The 23,017-nt window shown below is 38.9% G+C and overlaps 1 protein-coding gene across 1 annotated transcript in view; it reads right to left on the bottom strand.

Moving 5' to 3' along the window:
* The window catches only part of man1a2 (mannosidase, alpha, class 1A, member 2), a 120,541-nt gene that overhangs the window by 24,012 nt on the left and 73,512 nt on the right, over window positions 1–23,017 (bottom strand). Inside the window, exons 5-6 of the mRNA XM_079822386.1 lie at window positions 7,522–7,640; window positions 4,077–4,157 (exon numbers count right to left, since the gene is read on the bottom strand). Coding sequence (XP_079678512.1) covers window positions 4,077–4,157; window positions 7,522–7,640 — 200 coding nt within the window. The remainder of the gene's footprint in view (window positions 1–4,076; window positions 4,158–7,521; window positions 7,641–23,017) is intronic.

Below are 23,017 nucleotides of genomic sequence, written 5' to 3'. Positions count from 1 at the left end.
ACATCTTTCTGGCAGTTTCCAGAGTGTTTTTGGACACATTCTCATCTACAGACCAAGCAATACAGCTACAAACCAGAGGCTTCTAGAAAACCAGATCGGTTTATAAGGAAATGTCAGCGTACAAGGCCAGTTATTTGTATTCCAAGAGGAGATTTGATATAGGTGATGGCATGACCAAAGTCTGCAGCACATCAAACACGCAGATGAGTAGTTGACAAACATTTTCTCATCCATCAAATCCCTTCTTAAATCTCTGTCCTTATCTTGCCTCTGCTGGGCCCGGGGCTGCGGTTCTGTTCTGCCTTTGATGAGATCCGTGTTTGACAACAGAAGAGTCTGCTGCTCCCTAATGTGACACCGCATATTCTCCACCACTGTGAAGGATATACAACCACAGGACAGCGCATCAACAGAGAGAGTGATGGGGAGGGTGAGAGGGAGATAGAAAGCTAACTGCTGCATAATGCCTGGAGCAAACACCATTTCCTCACACCATCTCTGCTGTAATAAATGTGCAAATCAAGACAAAGAACAAATATGTGCCTGTGTTCTTCACTTACAGCCTATGATCCTATTTGGCTTGAAGAAATGCTAAGAAATAAAACCTCCATCAGCACGGTGTTAAAAAAAAAAAAACCTACTGATTTGTACAGCAATTGGGCTGTCAAACATACCGTAATTGAACCATCTCAGAAAGAACTGCCAAAATGTCTGAGAGTCTGCAGGAGCTAAAGGTGAAAAAAATTATATTTGATTTTTGCACAGTCTTTGTCTTTCAAAGATTAGAAGAAATTTGCTGTCTAGATCCACTGGAAAATTATTGTTAGGCATGAGACCTGAAAGTAAGTCATACAAAATTGCTGGCTTGCCAGTGAGGTACCTGGAAAATGTTATGAGGGTCTTAACCACAGAAAACATTCCAAGAAGTATTTAGAAAGAGTCAAAACAGTTATCGAGCCAGTCACTTTTTTATGACCAGAAAGGAACAAGTGCTTCTTGCTTGTCTTCACATAAAACATCTAATATCGAGTGCCATTAGGTAAACTATACAATGTAATAAATAAAATAAAACCATTATTACCAAATTATTATTAGGTAACAGTGCATTAGAATATGTAAAGATTATGTACTGAAGACCCTTTATTTTAAGACACAAGTGTATGAGAATTTTTTTTCAAAAAACATTGCCAAAAAAAGGGAGATGCACATCACTTTCCATCATCAGTCATCTAATCTCCTGTCTAATGAAGAAAGGTTGCTGATTGGACTGCTTTATTAAACTCCTTTCATTCACAGCATCTCCAACTTAACCCAATACTTTCCATCTTTCTCTCCTTCTCTTTTTCAACAAAGTACACTAAAAAAAAAAAAAGAGGCTGAACACTGGAAATAATGATTTGGAGCAACAAACAGCTGAGGCCTGTAGCAAAATAATGTTGCTCAGTGAGTAGACTACATTTTCCATAAACTCGATCATCCTTTCAGGGTAATAACTTCACTTGTGCTTTTTTTCAAAAGGATATCTTTAAACACAGGCCCCATCTCAAATAGCACACTTTATACGCACTTGCGGCACTTGCGCATGTCCGTGAAATCCTCAAAACCGGTTGTCTCCCATTTGTCCTTTTAGGTTTCAGAAGGGTGCTCACATGGTGGTCTCTTGGTGGTCTCGATGCGCACTACATTGCATTTATCTGACAGTCAAATCAGCATTAAGTCACAAAGGGTGGACCTGGAGGATGCCGTTTGAGACAGGGCCATAGAGAAAGCTATTTGTTAGTATTAGATGATGATTTGTAGCACGTTTCTTGGCAGTTGAAATGTCCAGAGTGTTCAAAATGTCAATAATCTGCCCTGTAATTGTAATTTGTGTGAAGCAATTGAAGTTGTTGGTGTTTTACTGCCTCTAGAATTCATTTCAGCTGGAAACTACAGTGAATTGCATGTATAGGTATGTTTTGCAGAAAGAGTCACATATTTCCAATGGTCCTGGGTTGATTTGGCTTCATGGTGTATAATATACACAGCATGCACCAAACTACTGAGAGGAGCTGAGGAACAAGGGAGGAAGGACTGAGAAAGGGAGATGAAAGTAAAGGATAAAAGAGGACCAAAAGACAGTGGAAGAGAGGACAGAGGGACAGCAGAGTAAACATCATCTATCACGGCACAGGGGTTCTGCTAGAGCCGGCTGACAGGCTAGAGAGAGAGAGAGAGAGAGAGAGAGAGAGAGAGAGAGAGAGAGAGGGGAATGGAGGATGTGGTCTTGCACACGAGAGATACCCTCCAGAGCTGATAAAAGTACAGAGTCCTCTGTCTTTAGATCAGATTCTCTTTTCTAGCCGAGAAACACCAGCTGGACATCAGTCCAGTACACATTTCTCTCTCACTCCTGACTCTCTTCCATTCCCTCTACCCTCATCGACTCTCTCTCCATCATGCCTGATCAAAAATCTCTTATTAAAGAGGCATGGCTTTTCAGTCTACAATATTCAGCCTTCAGTCCCTGCCTCTACCATCTGCTCCGTGCTGCCTACAACGCATATAGGGGACATATATAGAGACTCTCTGCCTGAACCAAGGAGATCTAGAGTAGCTAGAGAACGTTTTTCATTAGCACTCCTATACATCTCAAAGGTAACTTGGCTGTTGCATGACCCCCTGAAAGAAAGTCATTTTAAATCTGCCATCTTTGCTCATGGGCTCCCATAATGCTGGAGATACTGTATCTACCAGAAGAGTATGTACATCTTTATGAAAAAGTGACTTAAAAAAAGGAATTAAAAAGGTAGTTCTGGGTGATAGCATGTACATTATAAATGACCAATATTAAAATGATATACTATTTTGTCTATTTATTAAATTATGAATAAAATATGAAACTAAAACCACTACTTTAAATTCTACAAGTGAATTTAAGCATCACAACATTACAATGTAGAGCATGAAAAATGGATCTTCATTTTGAGATTAACAAACGATTATATTTAACTGGGTTATTAAATTATTAGTGCTTCTAATGGTTACGTTGCAGTGAGGAATGACAACAAAGGTCATCTAAAATGTAAATAACAAGCTATATTTACATTTACAATATATTTACAATAACAAAACTTAAAATGTATCTGCTCAGCACTGCTTATGTTGAAGCTATAACATCGTTTCAATGTCTCATAACATCAGTGCTTGCTTTATTTCTGATCTCTGCAAACGAAATCTCTGTACACGTTTCCTAAATAGCCTTTTTGGAGACTATAAGTAATTACTGGATATATAAATGCAGCGTTAATCCAGATTTAATCATTTCAGATTGAATTGCTCTTGAAACAATACATTTAATCAGTTCGCTTCACTTTGTGTTTGCCAGTGGCAGTACAAGCACTAGTAAATTTGACACTCTGCCTCCAACATTCAGCACATGCTGTATTGCATGTCTATGACAGTGCATATGTGGGAAACACTCAGATGAACATAGTGTGACTGTTAAGGAAAGGACTGAAAGCATGCCTGACGCCCAGGCATGTCAAAACACTGTCCCTAGTGACCTTTTGTTCTGTTAGTACAGAGAGCCAGACAGGGGACAGACCAGCGTGATGGCTTTGTATGCAAGTGTGGTGAGATCCACGTCCAGTCTCTAAACTCATCTAATGAAGTGTGTGGAGTGGCAGCGAGGTCGTGCCGCATGGCTGCAGTTTAATTCCTTTGCATTTTCACCTTCAGACTAAAAGGAGAAGAACATTATGATATGCAGTGGCAGAGATACGCTGCCTAGTGATAGGGGAAAAAGAGAGAGAGTATTTGTGCCCTTCTCCATTAATGCCCATGGGCAGATAAGACAGAAGGGAAGCGTTAATTAACATGGGCTTGAGAGAGGGACATTTATTTCCCCTGAAAAAGCTGTTCTTAGTTCTCTGAGCCAACATCACTGCCCTAAGAAAAACTCCCTGTCCAGAATCCAGATCGTCATGTGGAGGTCTGTACACACTTCCATCATCCGAAACAACTACGGAACTGAACAGCACAGACAGAGAAGAAACACACAAACTCGCAAAAATCAATAAGAAGTGATAACGTACCTCCTGCCCGGAGAGGTAGTATGCAGCCAGAAGCCCTCCAATGAAGCGGATGTTGACCTCAAAGACAGATACTTCTGCATTCTGTAGAAACAGAAGGAAAAATGACAGGGAGTAAGAGCAAATTAGTGATTGCCCACTTTTTCATGGTCCTTGAATCCCAAAGTATTTCCCAAGATTGCATACTTAACATCGTCAAGGCAATGAATACTGCATCCTATGAAGCATTGCAAATTATATCACATAAAACGATGACAATACAAAACTAATGACATCAGTACAATATAAAACTTGTAACTTAAAGTCAATTATATATTACCATTTAAAGGTTCTATGGTAAGAGTCTCCCCAAGATTGCATTTATTTAAATAAAAAATACAGTAATATTATAAAAATATTATTATAATTAAAAAAAATGTAATATATTTTAAAATGTCATTTATTCCTGTGATGGCAAAGCTGCATTTTCAGCATAATTTCTCCAGTCTTCAGTGTCATAAATCATTCTATTATGCTGATTTGGTGCTCAAGAAATATTTCTTATTATCAATGTTGAAAACAGTTGTGCTGCTTTATATTTTTGTGGAAACTGTGACACATTTTTTTCAGGATTCTTTGATAAATAGAAAGTTGAAATGTACAGAGCCCCTAAAAGAACATGATGGTGGGAAAAAATATGATATGGAGGAAAAATTATTTGTTGATGCTTTTGCGTTCTCTCGCAAATAGCTCAAAAGAGAGAAAAGATCTTTCAGTATTAATTTATTTAAAATTATATATATTTTTGGCCCCACTTTATATTAGGTGGCCTTAACTACTATGTACTTACATCAAAAAATAAGTACAATGTACTTACTGTGTTTATATTGTATTGCAAAACACTTTTGCTGATATGGAGGTGGGATACGGGTAGGGTTAGGGACAGGTGTGGTGGTATGGGTAAGTTTATGGGTAGGGTTATGTGTAAGGGAAGTGTCAACAGTGTAATTACAAATGTAATTAATTTATGTAGTAAAGACATATATGTACACAGTAAGTGCATTGTATCAAATGATTAATTAAAATGTTAATAGTAGTTAAGGCCACCTAATATAAAGTGGGTCCATATTTTTTTATTAAATTGAAAAAAAAAAGAAAAAAAACCGTACTGATCCCAAAAGTTTGAATGTTTTTTGTGCAAAATATTCAAATGTGTATATATTCAGTTTAAGATTACAAGAATAGTATTGTTAAAAACAATCTTTAAGGAGAAAATGAATGTGATTTTTACTTCCAGAAGCCCACTATACACAGCCATGCAGCACGCTCAAATGAACTTCAATTCTACATCAAAGCTGATTAAATGATCTCTCAGTGAGACAGAAATGAATGCTGGAGCAGAGTCTGTGTGTATGTGTTCGTATCATCAACATCCATTTTTGTCAGCTTCAACCTTTATTTAGAGAAAATTACCATGAAGCAGTTTTCCACTCACACAAAGATTGCTCAACAAACAGCAGCTAATCACACAAGCACGTGCATCTTAAAGTCTACAACAGCAAAATAACTAATTTAACCAATGCAGAAGGAAAAAAACCCATTCTAAACACTATAGTTCACTGGCATGGTTGTACAAGCTCCCAAAATCCTGACAATCCCTCACAATCCCATAATCCACAGCACCTAAAAACAGCACCTGTTTTTGTATACTGCTTACAAGCAGGTTTTCCAGTTCTGAACATAACGCTTCTAAAGCATCTCATATTGACTTGGTTTTACACTAATTTGAGAAGACAAGAACATGCTTTAACCAACCCCTTTCACTTAGCATTCATTTAGCATGTCTATTAATTTTGACAAAAGCGAACGTGCGCCAGATTAATTCAGATATGACCGTTCCCTGACCAAGGTCCATTAATTCAGTTTTTGGTTTAACAGCTGCGATTAATGCTGATGGCAGGCAGCCTCATCCATCATCACAACAGAAGCAGAGAAAGGGAGAGAGAGAGACATGCATTTCTTTCTTCTGTGGAACACCAACAAAGCTATTTTTAAAAATGTCTCAGTGTGTGTTTGTACATATAATGAACGACGGTCGGGTTTAATTAGGTGTTTTGGACCCCGATGAAAATCATTGTATTGACAAAAACAGCTGAAACGGTCTCGTGTTTAGAATGACATCAGGGTGAGAAGTTAATTTTCCCCATTTTTGGTGAACTATTCATTTGATTATAAAATGATGGACAACTCTTTAGAATGAGACCCAGTTGGTTGAAATAATTAATTTAAACAGTTTCATAAATTCAAAAATAATTAATTAGGTATCATGAACAGTAAAAACATGTTAATCATATTTTTAACATGTAAAATGCACTTCATTCCTGTGATATTGTGAAATATAACTTAAAATAGCAGTTTTCTATTTTCATATATATATATTTAAAATGTAATTGCATCATTACTCTAGTCTTCAGTGTCACATGACCCTTCAGAAATCATTAGCCGATTTGCTGCTTAAGAAACATTTAATACTACTTTCAATGTTGGAAACAGTAGTTCTGCTATTTCACACGTTTCACTTGCTCGCCTTTGCTTTGCAGTTTATTTCCCCTACTCCAAAAAATCCTTCCAGCACCTCCATCCCACTGTGACACGCTGAGCCCTCAACGGCCAGACCCAACGGTCCAAGCGTGAGTCATCCCTTAAAGTGCACATGCTTCGTAAGATACACTTGTCCAAAAGTAACAGTGGGGAGGGGAGAGAGAATTAGGTCACTGCTCAAAAAGCCAAAAAGATGAACTAAACACAGAGGAAATTTCAGGCACTGGGAGTCCTTCTAAGAGAAAGCTAGCAAAATGGAGACAGGAGAAAAATGACAACACATGGAGACCAGAGAGATGATAAAGCAGAGAAGACAGGTTCTCCATATCTGATGAAGGAGAGGCCGGAAAAACAACTGATAGGGAGAGAAACTGGAGAAATCCCATTAATGGGTTAGAATGTGAATGCAGACGGTGAAGGAGAGCGGGAGACACAGGGCCCCTGGGGCCACTCGCTGGCCCCGCTCATTCTCTGACGTCTAATTCTAGCTAATTCTGGAGGCAGAGCTCCGGCGATTCACATCGTTTCCATGGCGCCCGTCTTGTCTCCTGGATACGGTGATGTGTCACATCAACTCTTTTCTCGCCACACGTTTTCCACAAAGTGCCACCACAATCTGATCAAAACCTGAGAGATTCACACATGCTGAGGACTGAAGTCTTTGAGGAGTTGTGGGGTGTCGAACGACTGTTAATACAGCTGTGCCAGTTGGCTGCCAAATTATACGGCTTACCACTGTGAAATAACAGTGTCCTAAGATATCACTGTGTCTATAAACAAAAACAGACTCGCTTAGCGCCAAACATACAAAGACAAGTGCTGTTGGTGATCTTGCGTGTGTGTTCATGCCCGAGTCTTGCCCACTTACCACACTGAAATCCAGGTTTTGCTCGATCCACTCCTGGCCGTCCTTAAACTCGTTGTGGAGGCCCATTATGTAAAGGGTATCCAGTGCGTCTACTATAGTGGCCCCCATCTGTGAATTACCTGTGAAGATAAATGTGAAATATTTACTGAATACATACGCACCACACTAATTAAAATGAAAGCAAACTTAAAGTTACATAATAAGGCCCATCTGATGCAACCAATATTCATTTGCATTAGTGTGAAGCTAAAGGCAGAGCATGTTGAGGAAAAAACAAACCAGTGGATAGACTACCATTAAAAAGCATGGGGACTTTAAAGAAATTTATCATTTTATTCAGCAAGGATGCATTAAATTAGATTTTTTTTTTTTAAATGACAGTAAAGTCGTTTGTTACAAAATATTTCCATTTAAAAAAAATGTGGTTTATTGAGCTTTCTATTCAAAGAATCCCAAAACAAATGTATTACTGTTACCACAAAATAAGCAGCACAACTGTTTTCAACACTGATAATGATAAGAAAATGTTTCTTGAGCAGCATATTAGAATGATTTCTGAAGGATCATGAGACACTGAAATCTGGAGAAATGAACCACAAACGCCACTTGCTTTTCATCCCTCTTTTTACAAGACCTTTTTACATCCTCTTACGTCATTTAAGACTATACTTAAATGTACTGCCTTCCTCTTTAATTGCCCTTTTTTATTTTCTACACCTTTTTATTTCACTATGGAACCATATTCAAAGATGCATCAGTCCTTCATCTGTGAGTTCACCTCAAATTAATTAAATCAAATTAATCAAAGAAAATTAACCAAAAAAAAAAAAAAAACTGGCTGCAAATTCATCCCTCACCGCCTCACTTCCTTAAATACACAGACCATCTTGACTAAAATCCACACTCTCTGGCTCTCTCCTGGACTGGAAATCAGGCCCCATCATACTGAATGAATCTTGATTGGCATTTACACAAGGCTGGCATTCTGGTGGCCAGACTTTGCTGGTGTAAATCAAATTGGACCCAATAAAGTTACTTGGGGAATTCCAATGGTAATCAGTCCAAGCTTCTCTCTCTGCTTCCTACAAGCCATCTCTTCATCCCACGCTCCCTCACTTAGTGTCATCCATGCCAGTTTCATTTGGTGACAGATTGCTAGCTGCTCTAATATGAACACACAAGTGGCAGCCGGCGTGGTGATTTCATTATTTGGATTCAGTTTTTCTTCAGATTCTCCACTGCCTCACCTCAAGAGAGAACCAGTGGAGAGGTTTTCAGTGGTTGAGAGGTTTATATAGTTAAATTCAGGGGTGTGTTTGTGACTGTGTACTTATTTGTATAAATGAAGGAGGAGAAGCTTTACTTTGTTGCATCTCCAAGCCAAAGGCATGAGTCAGAAGGCTTTTTCCCTCTATCTGTCTAGTCTCAAAGGTTTATCAAGGGAATGGAGTGGGGGAGAGAGCCAAACCCCATCCATATCTAACAGTTTAGTGCTCAACATTTCTGCTGCCACTGTTTCTCCCTGGACCCTGAACGCAACATCTGCTGTGCTCATCAACAAACTGCACTGGCTAAGTGTGTGTGAGAGAGAACAGTAGAAAGAAAAGAAAGAGAAATGAACAAGACACATTAGACCACACAGATGGAGTTGCTGGAGGTTTTTCATCTCCTACATACATCCACACACACACACACACACACACACACACACACACACACACACACACACACACACACACACACACACACACACACACACACACACACACACACACACACACACACACACACACACACACACACACACACACACACACACACACACACACACACACACACACACACACACACACACACTAAATTTTTTTTTAAAGATTTTTTTAAATGTATTTCCTTATGAAAACGTCTTATGCTCACCAAGGCTACATTTATTTGCTAAAACAAATTACAGTAAAAACAGTAATATTACAACTTAAAATAACCATTTTCTATTTTAATATATTGTAAATTGTCAAATTAAAAGCAACATTATAAAATGCCAGTCTCATGATCCTTCAGAAATAATTATAATATGCTTTTGTTTTTAAGAAACATTTCTTATTAGAAATGTTGAATACAGTTGTGCTGCATAATATTTTTCTGGAAACTGTGATTCATTTTTTCAAGATAATTAGATTTTCTTGTGTCCTTGCTGAATAAAAATATTAATAAAAAAAGCTTACTAATCCCAAACGCTTGAACGGTTGTGTATAAACAGGATAAAATATAAAGATCTATATGAAGATTGTAATATTGCCTGACCAGATTATTTAAAGCACTTTTAAATTGCTTCCGATCAGACCTCCAGAAAGCCCTACAATTAAAATCCACAAATCAAGCAGCTCCAATTTTGACCTAAGCATCAGTAAGGCACGTACATTGTGGGTTTGAACTAAACACCATAAAGCCTAATTGCCCTGCGGCTCTATTCTGTATGCAGCATCTATATTACAAGGAATGTTTTATGATCACCAATTTGTACTCCATAAAGTGCATTGAGACCAAGCACAAAAAAATACAAAAAACATTTCCAGTGCAATTTTCACAATTGAGCAATCAGGCCAAAAGCAATGCTAAACTCTTTTGTTGAGCAGGTGAACAATTGTTGAGCAGGTGAACACGGTTATGATAAGCTGTTTAGATGCATCTTGATATGAGTAATCATAAATGAAAGGTTTCAACGTTTTGAGGGGTCAAGTCATCACACTCCTGGTGAGTCAGCGTGTGATGAAACTATTGCTGACAAATACTGGGAGTATACAGATATAGAAAGTTTAAAAGGCACATCTAAATTCAATGTTTACTTAACATCCTGTTGGTGGAATGAATAAAAGTAGCATCTGAATTAGTGGTATTATTTATAAATATCCTATTTTCCAACTTATTGCTCAGTTTTTAACGAGAAAGAAGCATCATGGTGATGAAATATTTGCTTGGTTGTTTCTAAAACTCACATGAATTTGTTCTAAAAGTGGCATTATGATTTCTTAAAAGCCTGTTTTCATAAAAATAAAATTACAAAAAAACCCTGCCCAGCAGTTGCTTTTAGTGTTGGAGGTCCTTCATCACATTACATGTGTGTTACAGTGGGGAAAATAATTATTTGATCCCCTGCTGATTTTGTGATTACGGGTCTATACTTTTTATGGTAGGTTTAGTTTAACGGATAGAGACAGAATATCAACCGAAACATCCAGTTATAAATTGATTCGCATTTTTTGTAAGTGAAATAAGTATTTGATCCCCAAGCAAAACATGACTTTGTGCTTGCCAACAAGGGTTTCTCCACCAAGTACTGTCCGAGGTAAAACATTTCTTGTAGTTGGTCACCAGGTTTGCACACATCTCAGGAGGGATTTTGGTCGACTCCTCTTTACAGATCCTCACTAAATCATTAAGGTTTCTTGGCTGTCGCTTGGCAATTCGAAGTTTCAGCTCCCTCCACAGATTTTCTATAGGATTTAATGTCTGGAGACTGGCCAGGCCACTCCATGATCTTAATGTGCTTCTTCTTGAGCCACTTCTTTGTTGCCATGGCAGTAAATTTGGGGTCATTGTCATGCTGGAAGACCCATCCATGACCCATCTTCAGTGTTCTGGCTGAGGGAAGGAGGTTCTCATCCAAGATTTTATGGTACATGACCCCATCCATTGGCCCCCTCAATGTGGTGAAGTCGTCCTGGACCCTTAGCAGAGAAACAGCCCGAAAGCAAAATGTTTCCACCTCCATGCTTGACTGTAGGGATGGTGTTCTTGGGGTCATAGTCAGCATTTCTCTCCCTCCAAATACAACGAGTTGAGTTGATGCCAAAGAACTCAATTTTGGTTTCATCTGAACACAGCACTTTCTCCCAAGCCTTCTCTGAATCATTTAGATGTTCATTGGCAAACTTCAGACCTCTACATGTGCTTTCTTGAGCAGCGGGCACTGCAGGATTTCAATCCATTGCGGCGTAGTGTGTTACCAAGGATTTTCTTGGTGACTGTGGTCCCAACTGCCATGAGATCATTAACAAGCTCCTCCCATGTAGTTTTGGGCTGATCCCTCACCTTTCTCATGATAATCCTTACCCCATGAGGCGAGATCTTGCATGGAGCTCCAGACAGAGGGCGATTGATGGCTATTTTATTTCTTCTATTTCCAAATAATCGCACCAACAGCTGGGTCCTTCTCACCAAGCTTCTTGCTGGTGGTCTTGTAGCCCATTCCAGCCTTGTGCATGTCTACAATCTTATCCCTGACGTCCTTTGACAGCTCTTTGGTCTCGCCCATGGTGGTGGAGAGGTTGGAATGGAAGATACAGATTCAGTGGACAGGTATCTTTTATACACACAACAAGCTGACATTAGGAGTACTTTCTTAAAGTGACAGGACTAATCTGGGTTCCACATGGGCACATAACCAATCTGTGGAAGGCAGAATTCTTGCTGGTTGGTAGGGGATAAAATAAGGAAAAAAGGTGATTTTTCTGGATTTTTCAGTCTGTAGTGTACCCATCAAAATAAACCTAAAAGAAAAAGTATAGAACCTTAATTTTTTTGTAGGTGGGCAAACGTACAAAATCATCAGGGGGTCGAATAATTATTTTCCCCACTGTAGGTATTGCCGACTATTTCAGGATGGACAACTTGCCTTTTCCCCCAAGACACTTAACTTTGCTGATGCTCTTGAAATGAAAATCCAACATTAATTTCAAGCTCCAGTGCAGTTAACGCTAAGGATATTAGATGAACCTTTTAAGGTCACAAACTTATTTCTGCATTTCCTCCCCCCGAGAAATCTGAGAAGCACAAGGAGAAAGCATCTGAAGCAGAACATGAAACGTACTGTATATTCTGACCAGATAAAACGCTGCACTGTCAGAAGTGATCACCTTCAATCATCAGACTGGCCCACTAGAGCTCATGTCCACACACACACACACGGGCTGCGTGTAGCCTGGGGGCGTGTACATTTGCTGGAAGCTTTTGGCTGCGTTTTCCCATCATTTCTGCATTTACTTTTATTTCGTACAGTCTTAGCCATTACTTATCCGTACAGGCTCAGATTGCAAACCCACTGGAGTGTGACTGGAAATGTGGGTGCTGCAAATGAAAACTACAGGCTCTGCAGATCTTAGCTAGTGGAAAGTAGCAGCAGGATTCTGTAAATATTGAGAGAACGCAACACTGGAAAGCTTGAGTGTGCTTCCTGTGAATTTGCCATGGTTGAGGAATTCTTCTGAAGTTCGGTTTATTGGAAATGAAAACAAAATCACATATATTTGAGCTGTGCGGTTTCCTGAGGATTCTTTCCTCTTGTATTAATCCATTCCAATTTTCAGATGTGATTTAAAATTACAATGCTTAATACCACTGGCCTCAATTTGCCGAGACGTAGAAGAAAAATGTCACGCACTGATATTAAAAGAAAAGTTCACTGAAAATCATGTTTAAGACATCACCCCAATAAAGTATCAGTGATGAACAAAATCACATTTGCCTCATCAAATATCACGGTCACCATTAAAGCTAATGAATAGCTCACGGTGCAGTTACATTATGAATTCTGCTGTGATACAGTAAAATACTAAAGCTTACTATTAGCTAGCTGTGCTTATCCTTAATTCACTCACACATACACTTTCAAAACATTTTCTATTAATATATTTAGGGCCTGAACACCGATGGTGTGAGGACCCTATTGTATTTGCTCAGCCTATTATTATTCTTCTTCCAAATGAATCGCATTTTTGAAACTTTGCACACGCGTTAGAAGTGGCGAAAATGTACGTCTGATATGGGTTTCAGAATCAGGTGTGGCAAAATGGGTCGATAGCGCCACCTACAACATTTCAATTAAGCGCCGTTGGAGCTGTTTCACGTACAAGTATGAAATTCGGTAGACACATGTAAAAGCCCAATACCTACAAAAAACACCATAGATATTTTGAATTTTGTCTGCAAAATCTTTTAAGTTTTTGCCATTTCCAGACGTTGTACTTTAATAAACTCCTTCTAGAGATTTATTCAGATCAACATCATATTTGCACAGTCTAATCTAAAGGCCTTAAATTGCGAAGATCTTGAGTTTTCCCTGAAGGGCGTATCTGTGGTGGCCTGTCAAAGTTCGATGTTTCGCACTGACACAGGAAGCTGTTCTAAGTCAGGCATACAATGTCCAACCTGCCCCAAACTTCATATGTTTGATAAGAGTCCTGGCCTGAAGACATCTACATATGAGTTTCAGAATTAGGCGTGGCAAAATGGCTCGATAGCGCCACCTACAATATTTCAACTAAGTGCCCCTCCCGCTACGTTTCACATACAGGCATGAAATTCGTTAGACACATGTAACAGCCCAATACCTACAAAAAAATCTGAAAACCAACAGGAAGTGAGATATTTTGAATTTTCTTTGCTAAATTGTTAAACGAACTCCGCCCAGAGACAAGATCAGATCAACATCATATTTGCGCAGTCTAATCTTAAGGCCTTTGCGACGTTACGTTGCGAAGATCTTGAGTTTTCCGTGTAGGGCGTGCCCGTGGTGGCCTGACAAAGTTCGATGTTTCGCCATGAAACATCAAGTTGTTGTACTCAGGCATACAATGTCCGATCTGCCTCAAACTTCACATGTTTGTTAAGAGTCCTGTCCTGAAGACATCTATATGCCAAAATTCAGTTAGTCATAGCGCCACCTAAAGGCAACAGAAAATAGCATGTTTTACACTGTGATTAAAGGTCCCATGGCATGAAAATTTCATTCTATGAGTTTTTTTTTACATTAATATGAGTTCCCCTAGCCTGTATATAGTCCCCAAGTGGCTTGAAATTTTGATGGGTGTAAACCGAGTTCTGGCTGTCTTTCTCTGCCTTTGAGAAAGTGACAGCTCAGACGAGCTGATCTTGTATTTTCCTGTTATGACGTCATACCAGGAAAGGTTACCTCCCCTTCCTTGGTTTTGCCCACCCAGAGCACTCAGAGAAAATTGATTCAGTTTATGTCAGCACAGGCTTTACAAACAGACTTTACGATATAGATCCGACAGCACCGCGACAAACAGTGAGTAACAGTGTTCATAAATGCCTGATCTGTGATCAGTGATTTCTGATGTGTAGCTAATCATTCAAGTTCACTCCGATTTTCTTTCTAGATTGTTTAATGATCGCTGTCTTGATGCCCTAAGCGTAATGCATCAGTGAATCAAGCTAGTGACTAAAACGATCGTTTCTGTTAGTAGCATGAAACAAATCTGTTTTTTTAAGTGATTCAACTACAGAGAGCGATCAAAGAACACTCTTTATAATGTCCGGAGCTGTCAATCACACGTCGCGAGTGTATCTGCACACTTGCCCAAACTGCCGTTATAATGAATAACGCTGTTATGCAGCACAGTGAAGCTCATACTGTATTCATATCGACGTCGTGTTTGCTGTTAGTTGTGGTGAAAGGATTTTGTGAGAGAAAACACGTTGCAATGACGAGATCACTGCATTCACGCGATCAACAGACTGTCTGTCTTCTCAAGGCTCATCACTGCAGCCTTTCATGTAATAGGAATAGATCATAAAATAATTCTATAATCCACACTTTGACGATTCGTTCATCTCGACAGCTGTAATGGTACATTACATGTGTTACAAAGTTCGTAGAATAAGGTGGAAGAAGACAGAGTCGACGTGACTGGGACTGTTTATTCAGAACTCTCAGATACAAATAAGCTTGCGCTAACAGCACAGCGCTCTCAACAACTCAGTACAATAAAACTTCCTCCAGCTCTCCATGGTTCACGAGTGCCCAGTCAGTCTCTCTCTCTCTCTCTCTCTCTCTCTCTCATGCATGCAGTACGTGCCTCGCTAAACCACGCCCCTTCCGCAACATAATCTAACACTCATTTCAAATGCAAAGATGTCAGCCAATCACAACAGTGGGCGTTTTTACTATAGTCTCACAGCAGAAACGCCCCTTGAAACAGGGCTTTCAGCCAGAGGGATACTAACAGTATAGAAAAAATGCCTTTTATTTCGAAGACATTTTTTTTTGGTAAAAATCATACTAACAATATAAGTACACCTCAGGAAACATTAAAAAATAATAGAAAAATGCCATGCCATGGGACCTTTAACTCCTCATTGAGATTTAACCAGATCAACATCATATTTGGTCAATCTAATCTTAAGGCGATCTTGAGTTTTCACTAAAGGGCGTGTCCGTGGCGGCCTCACAAAGTCTGATGTTTCGCCGTGAAACAGGAAGCTGTTGTAAGTCAGGCACACAATATCCGATCTGCCCCAAACTTCACATGTTTGTTAAGAGTCCTGGCCTGAACACATCTATATGCCAAAATTAGTTAGTCATAGCGCCACCTACTGGCAACAGGAAATGGCATGCTTTACACTGTAATTCACTCCCAGAAACACATTCAAATATGCCATCAAGTCCCAAACATACTAGAAACACATTAAATCAAGCAACACAAGTGGCTAAGTGCTAATGTATGCCATTTACGCTACGAAACAGGAAGTGGTTGTAATTCAGGCATACAATGTCCAATCTGCCCCAAACTTCACGTTTGATAATAGTCCTAACCTAAAAGTTTTTCATATCTGACAGTGTAGACTGGCCATTTTAAGCCAGCAGACCACAGCTTCCCTGCCGTTCTTATTTACATATGAAACTGAAATAATACTGCACAAATCCAAGAAAGTCCTTGCACTAATGATAGCGGTATAAAGCCTGGCCTGGAGTCAGATGGGCAGGGCAAAAGTGGTCTGCTGGTTCTTTACTAGACAGCTGTCAGAACAGTCACACTCCAGGACTGTGAGCTACAATTAAGGACACAGTACTTCAAAAGGTCAAGATAAATTGCAAAGGTACTAATGGCTCGTTTCCACCGAGCGGCACAGTACAGTACAGTATGCAATTTTGTCTGTTTCCTTTGTCAGAAGTTGTGAATGGTACCCTAATTCCGAACCGTACCACTTTTTTGGCACCCTTCCGTTTGGGTAACTAGCACAGTAGTCCGGTACTAAAGTGTGAAGCTAGACTCACTGCAGAATGTTGATTGGTTGAAAGAGAACTGGTAGCCTTGGCTCAAACAAAGCGTGTTTTCTTGTGACAACAGCCACATTCTGAGAAGCAAGAACAAGATCTGATGTATGTCGTCCATTGTTGTTAACGGTGTCACTTTCTTCTTTGCGCAAGGCAGAACAGGGTTTACGGTCCCGTATCGTACTGTACCGTACCGTAACGCACTGCTCTGGAAACGAGCCATTAATGAGAATCTCATGCTAAGAGTTACAAAATGATTTTCCTCCATGACCAAAAGAAATTTCACGACTTTAGCTCTTAAATCTAAAAAGTAAAAATGAAAGAAAGGGGGAAAAAAAAGGAAAATAAAGTAAAATACCACCCAGGGTAAGAAACTTGACTGCATTATGTATCATCAAGGCAATTTGTAGGCTACAAAAGATTAATTTACCCTTTGATGTAATAAAAAAAAAAAAAAAAAGGAAGTGTAATCTGAACTTTTGAGTCTGACTGCACCTTGAGGAAGAGTTTGAAAGGCACCATGTGCACTTTTTTTTTAACACTGTAATTCTCTCACACACATACAATCACAGACCATGTACAGGTGCTCTGGTCAAAATAACATATCGGCACTCAAGTCACGTACATTCAGCTCTCAAGGGCACACTAGTGTCTGTCTGCCTCTCATGATCTCTTAATGAATAACTGCACAGACATTTCAACAGCTTATTTCCATCACAGTGTCTCCTGTTTCACCAAATCTCTGCCTCCCTCCTGCGATCTTCTATCTCTGCTCTGTTTGTAATTTGGTGTTTGCGGTGTGCTGTGCTTGCTGTCAGTCACTGGTAAGTGGCTGATGAATATTTACTGAGTCACAGCACTTTGATGAATAGCTGTAGTTGTGATGCCGAGGGAGAGGAGTGATCCCTGTTTCTCAGACACACAGACTCTTGCACCATTTTAATGCTGCAGAGACTCATGGGGCAAGGCAATCTGCGGGTAGTGCGGCAAGGACGGGGTCAGTATCATTTTGGAGAGTAACCGACTAAAAAAATAACAATGCCACTGACTTAACTAAATTTTTCAGTGGAAACACAGCAGCTCAACTATTTTCAAACCAGAGCAGCTCTTCCGGTTAACAGCAATTAGTTGCATGAGAAAAATAATAATAACTTGAGTCACTGTGTCCACACCTGCAATTTTAAAATACTATTATTATTATTATTATTATTATATACATTCACAGATAATATATTCAATCAAATAGGGCCATTTATGAGTACGTTTTTGATTCAGTTATAATTATTATTAAATTACTATACAGTGCTTCGTGTCAAATAATTACTGCTCTGAATTATTGCAAAAAGTAAATCTGCAAAAAAAAAAATTGCTCAATGGGGTGTACAATAAAGTAAAACACAGCTAAATAAAATGACTTGAAAAAATGTAAAGAAAATGCATTTTGTACTGTGGATTGTAGTGTAGCTACCTGTCTTGCCTGCATTAACTGCTTTGAAATGGTCAAGCTTCCCCAACACTGGTATGTTGTGACTTTTGTTCCACTTTTTCTTCTTCTCAAACTCCATTTTCCATTTCTTTTCCAACTCTTATTAGTGGTTTGTTTCTAGGTATCCTTTAACATGTCAAGGGCTTGCGTGCATTTCTGGTGGACTGCACAGAACCAAATTCGTGCGATTTCCCACCTGCGCTTGGCATCTTCTCATCTATTAAAAGTTAAATCCCAGCAGAACCCTGGCAGAGGGGGAAAAGCAGCAGGAATTGAGCTGGAATCAGTCAGTCAGTTGGGAGGGTTTGCAGCATTTTCTTTCTGTGCCAGCTGGAAACATGCTAACTCAAAGTAAGCCTTGTAGCAAATAAACAGAGAACAATAAATAAATACAAGTCACTTCAGAACAGTGCTGTAGGCTTCCCTCTGCATGATATGGATGTGTGTAAAAGTACATATTTTCAAAAACAAATCGTTGGAAGTTTGCCTGAACATCTAGTCGTTAATAGGTCTTAACAAAACCCTGTAAAATTAGGGTTTCCTGACAGATAAATCTAGATAAACTAGTCAATGATGCTAATCTTCTAGGCAACCATCAAGACCCATTCATACTGCAAGCTTGCCCTAAAAGCATTGGGGAGGACTATGAATCTCCTTGAATTTGCAGACGGCGGTCTTCAGAAATGTCCTATGAAAGCAGACATCATGCAAGATGTGTAGGCTATACACACACATATTCACATGATTTATTGCACAATGCCTCGCGTGACACATACAGCCCTACATTTTGCGCATACTAATTTACGCAGGGTGAGTTCTGTTCTCAAAGAATTCATCCCCTCAAACTCAGAGCTGGCATGACCTAACTTATTGAATGTGTATGCTATCTGCAGAAAGTGGTGTATTGGCTGGGGACGCCAAGCGAGAATGCAATTTGCCTGTTTTATACAGCTGTACCAAGTACTGTAGTGAAGTTTTCCAGGTATTTCAAAACAGTACAGCACCCACATACATATAACTTGTGTATATAATATTTCATTGAGGAATATATACACATACACTGCCGTTCAAAAGTTTTTTTGTTTTTAGAAGAAGCCTCTTATGCTCACCAAGGCTGCATTTATTTGATTAAAAATACAAAAATACAACAAAAAAATTATATTGTGAAATATTCTGTTTTCTGTTTGAATACATTTTAAAATGGAATTTATTTATGTGATGCAATGCTGAATTTTCAGCATCATTACTCCAGTCTTCAGTGTCACATGATCCTTCACAAATCATTCTAATATGATGATTTGCTGCTCAAGAAACATTTATGATTATTATCAATGTTGAAAACAGTTGTGAAAAACATTTTTGTAGGATTCTTTGAAAAAGTCAGTTTTGGGTCAATAAGAATTTTTTTGGGAAATAAATTAATACATTTATTCAGCAAGGATGCATTAAATTGATCAAAAGTGACAGTATAGACATTTATAATGTTACAAAAGATTATATTTAAAATAAATTCTGTTCTTTTGAACATTCTATTCAAAAAATCCTGAAAAAAAAATGTTTTGCGCAACTGTTTCCAACATTGATAATCATAAATGTTTCTTGAGCAACAAATCATATTTGAATTAATTCTGAAGGATCATGAGACACTGAAGACTGGAGTAATGATGCTGAAAATTCAGCTTTGCATCACAGAAATAAATTACATTTTAATAATATTTCACAATATTACTTTTTTTTGGTATTTTTAATAAAATAAATGCAGCCTTGGTGAGCATAAGAGACTTCTTCTAAAAACATTAAAAATCTTCCCGATCAAAAACTTTTGAACAGTATATACATTATAAATATACACATTAAAAATATACACATAAATGTATAATATTGTATTTCTTTTAACTGATCACGTTTGTATTTTATACATACATATTTAGCTCCACAAAATCAAATTCCCTCTTCAAGTACAGTCACACATTTCAGCGATTTAATAAGCCTTAGCTATTAAAGTTACATCTGCACTGTTCGCAGAAAAGAGGCCATTTGAACACAGACGGATGAATACATTACAAGCTTTAGCAGAAATATGTCCAAGTGAGACATTTAAGGGAAAAACGCATGACTAACTGTCTAGTACTGTGCATACATCAGCTTTTAGCACATGCTTGGGATGTATTAGCACACAACTGGCATACTTTGCACGCAAATGAGAAAAGCCAGTGTTAAACTGCTTTGTCTCTGCATTGCAGGAAAGAGCGGTGCTTGGCACCTGCCTGAGCCGAGCCGAGCTGCAGTCGCCCCTCTGCAGCCGTATATGAAGTCACCCCGGAGAAGACAACATGCCTCAGGGCTCATCCCCACCACTCATTACATCATTACCAGCACAGTGGGTCATGTACTGATAGATCTCTAGACAAAACCCACACACACACACACACACACACACACACACGCCATGAGCACTAAACTCACATGCTGAGAAGCTTGTGTATACTTCCCCTATGTTCTCCACAGTCAAACAGAAAATCACACGCATCATTAAGAAAATATTAACCACCTAGGGAACACAATTCGTTGGGCAGTACCGAGATGCACATATAATTGGAGATTTCGGCGAGGCTGGTGGCTGATCGGAATTAAGGAAATGAGGTCATAAATACCAAAAATGAATGGAAAAGTCAAAAGCACCAACCGACTAAGGCCATATCCTCTCATTCCAATCCCTTGTCTTGACACATCTCCCTTAGACATCCCTTTCCCTCTCCCTATCATTATCATTGTCTGCACCTCCACAACCTGAATATGATTACAATTGTATTTAGTTTACAGTTTTTTACCTTCTGCATGTGTATGATGTTCAGAAGGTCATTGATATCCTGGAAATATAATTTAACACTAAAGCTGTCATTTCCCGGGCCTGTAATATTGTTATAGTGAATGCGTTTAAGTTATGCTCAGCTCTTCGCAAATAGCATCTTACAAATCACAAACAGCTGTAATTGTCATGGCAATTCACTGTAAATCTCGTTATTGATAAGTCAACAACATTATCAAAACACTAATAGCAATATAAATGCCCTCAGTTCAATGGCTTTGTTTACTACATATTCAATTATGTACCACAATATTTGAGTACAACGGCGATTGTAATTATTTTACTAGCACAAATTACAGAGTGAATGATAACTTGATAACTTTTAAACCATTAAAGACAGACCTACTGTGAGCTACAAGGTTGTTTGGGTTGTTTTTGAAGCCATCAGTCTGCATTAGTTCAGCTATTTTCTTAAAGGGTAACTTCAGTGATTTAGCATTAAGCTTTGTATCAGTAGAAACCCGGTAGTATATTCGAATTATGGTACTTTCCCCCTCATATCCCCCTGAGACGAGAGAATTATGCATTTTTTTTCAGGAAAAAATCCTCCGATGATGCAAATATCACCATTTTGCGTCATCATAGGATTTTTGGCCAGAGCCTAGAGACTACAGGAGCTAGTTCCGCATGTTTTCAACCCGCCCACAGGGGAGGGATCTCACTCACAGAATGTAAATGCGCACACCCGCTGCCGCTCGGCTCGGGCATTCATAACGGAGCGGTACGGAGCAAAGTGAGCGTTTCAACTTTTCAATGAATTCATATGAAAGTGTAGCTTCCGCATGCGATCTGATAACGCGTCAGACTGGACACGCGCCGAGAATGAATGCCGCGCTTACCTCAGCTCTGCTCAGCTCTTCTCTCGCGATGAATGAAATCTGACTCCTGCTGCGTCTGTGATGTGACTTTCGTTCGGCTCACTCACACATTATTGAAAAGACACGTTCAGTTTTTAATTGTAGTGTCTATTCTCTAACTGAACGAAATTATTTTATTACTATGAATATCAAAACTACATTGGGGGCGGTGCCGCGGTGGGCAAGTGATAACCAATAGCCGTGGCTTTGAAAGTGGCCTCGTAGGGCAGCAAAGCAAGTGCATTCTGGGAGTTGTTGTCTTTCATCCACATGAGACAAAAATAAATTTACATTGTCTTTTCTCAGTCTAGAAGGCACCAAATTAAAAAATTATTTCACATTTCTACAACATAAACGACACAGTTTAAATACACATTCATCTTCCCAGCGCTGAAGTGCCCCTTTAAAAAAAAAATGTGACCCCGTCTGTGAAACCCCGGCTAAAGTCGCATAATCTAATTAGGAGATATTGAGAATCAAAGTAGTCATAGCCATAAAAATGACCAAAACAGGCAATTTGTGTTTATTGCTGTAAATGATAGATTATACCAAGGGCTTTGAGATGCAGTACTCAATTTTTCATTTATAATATTATAAATAGGCTACTGAAATTTATGATTTTATTTGTGCTACGTTTTATTATTTTGCACCAAAAAATACTGGACGTGGGCTTCTTAAATATTGATTTAATGCTTACTTTCGACGCAGAAACAACTGCTGATTCTTAGATCATTCGGTTCAGAAACATATTTTTTACAATTACAAAGTGCAAACAGACCATAATATCAATCCGCACGACTAAGGATCAGATCAGTGTCGGGAAAGGCAAGAAAACGGCGACTTAAGCCGGGTTCCGATTTCTGTGTGGATTTCTTTGTGCCATCACCGACATTTCAGGAACAGTTTATTTGTTTCCTAACTCCACTTTTTGCCTATACATCCATCTAATTTTAAAGACATTTAATGGCTGCTAAGTGTCTAAATAGTTTGTTTTTTTGATGCTGATGCGCTGAGTTTATGAATTCGCTCTCTGACAGGGCGGCCGCGGCATGCGAAGCGTAAGGAACAGAACAGCTGATAGTTTAATTAATAATGATTAATATAGGCCTACTGTTTTTTGTAGGCTAAATAAAGAACCCGTATTATATAGCCTATTAATATAAAAAAGTTGCGTGTGTCCTTCGGAAGCAAAGCTCTTGCGTCTGATGTTT

This window comes from Gobio gobio (genome assembly GCF_949357685.1).
Source record: "Gobio gobio genome assembly, chromosome: 7".
NCBI classification, from domain to species: Eukaryota; Metazoa; Chordata; class Actinopteri; order Cypriniformes; family Gobionidae; genus Gobio; species Gobio gobio.
This window is presented reverse-complemented; position numbering and strand designations above follow the sequence as displayed.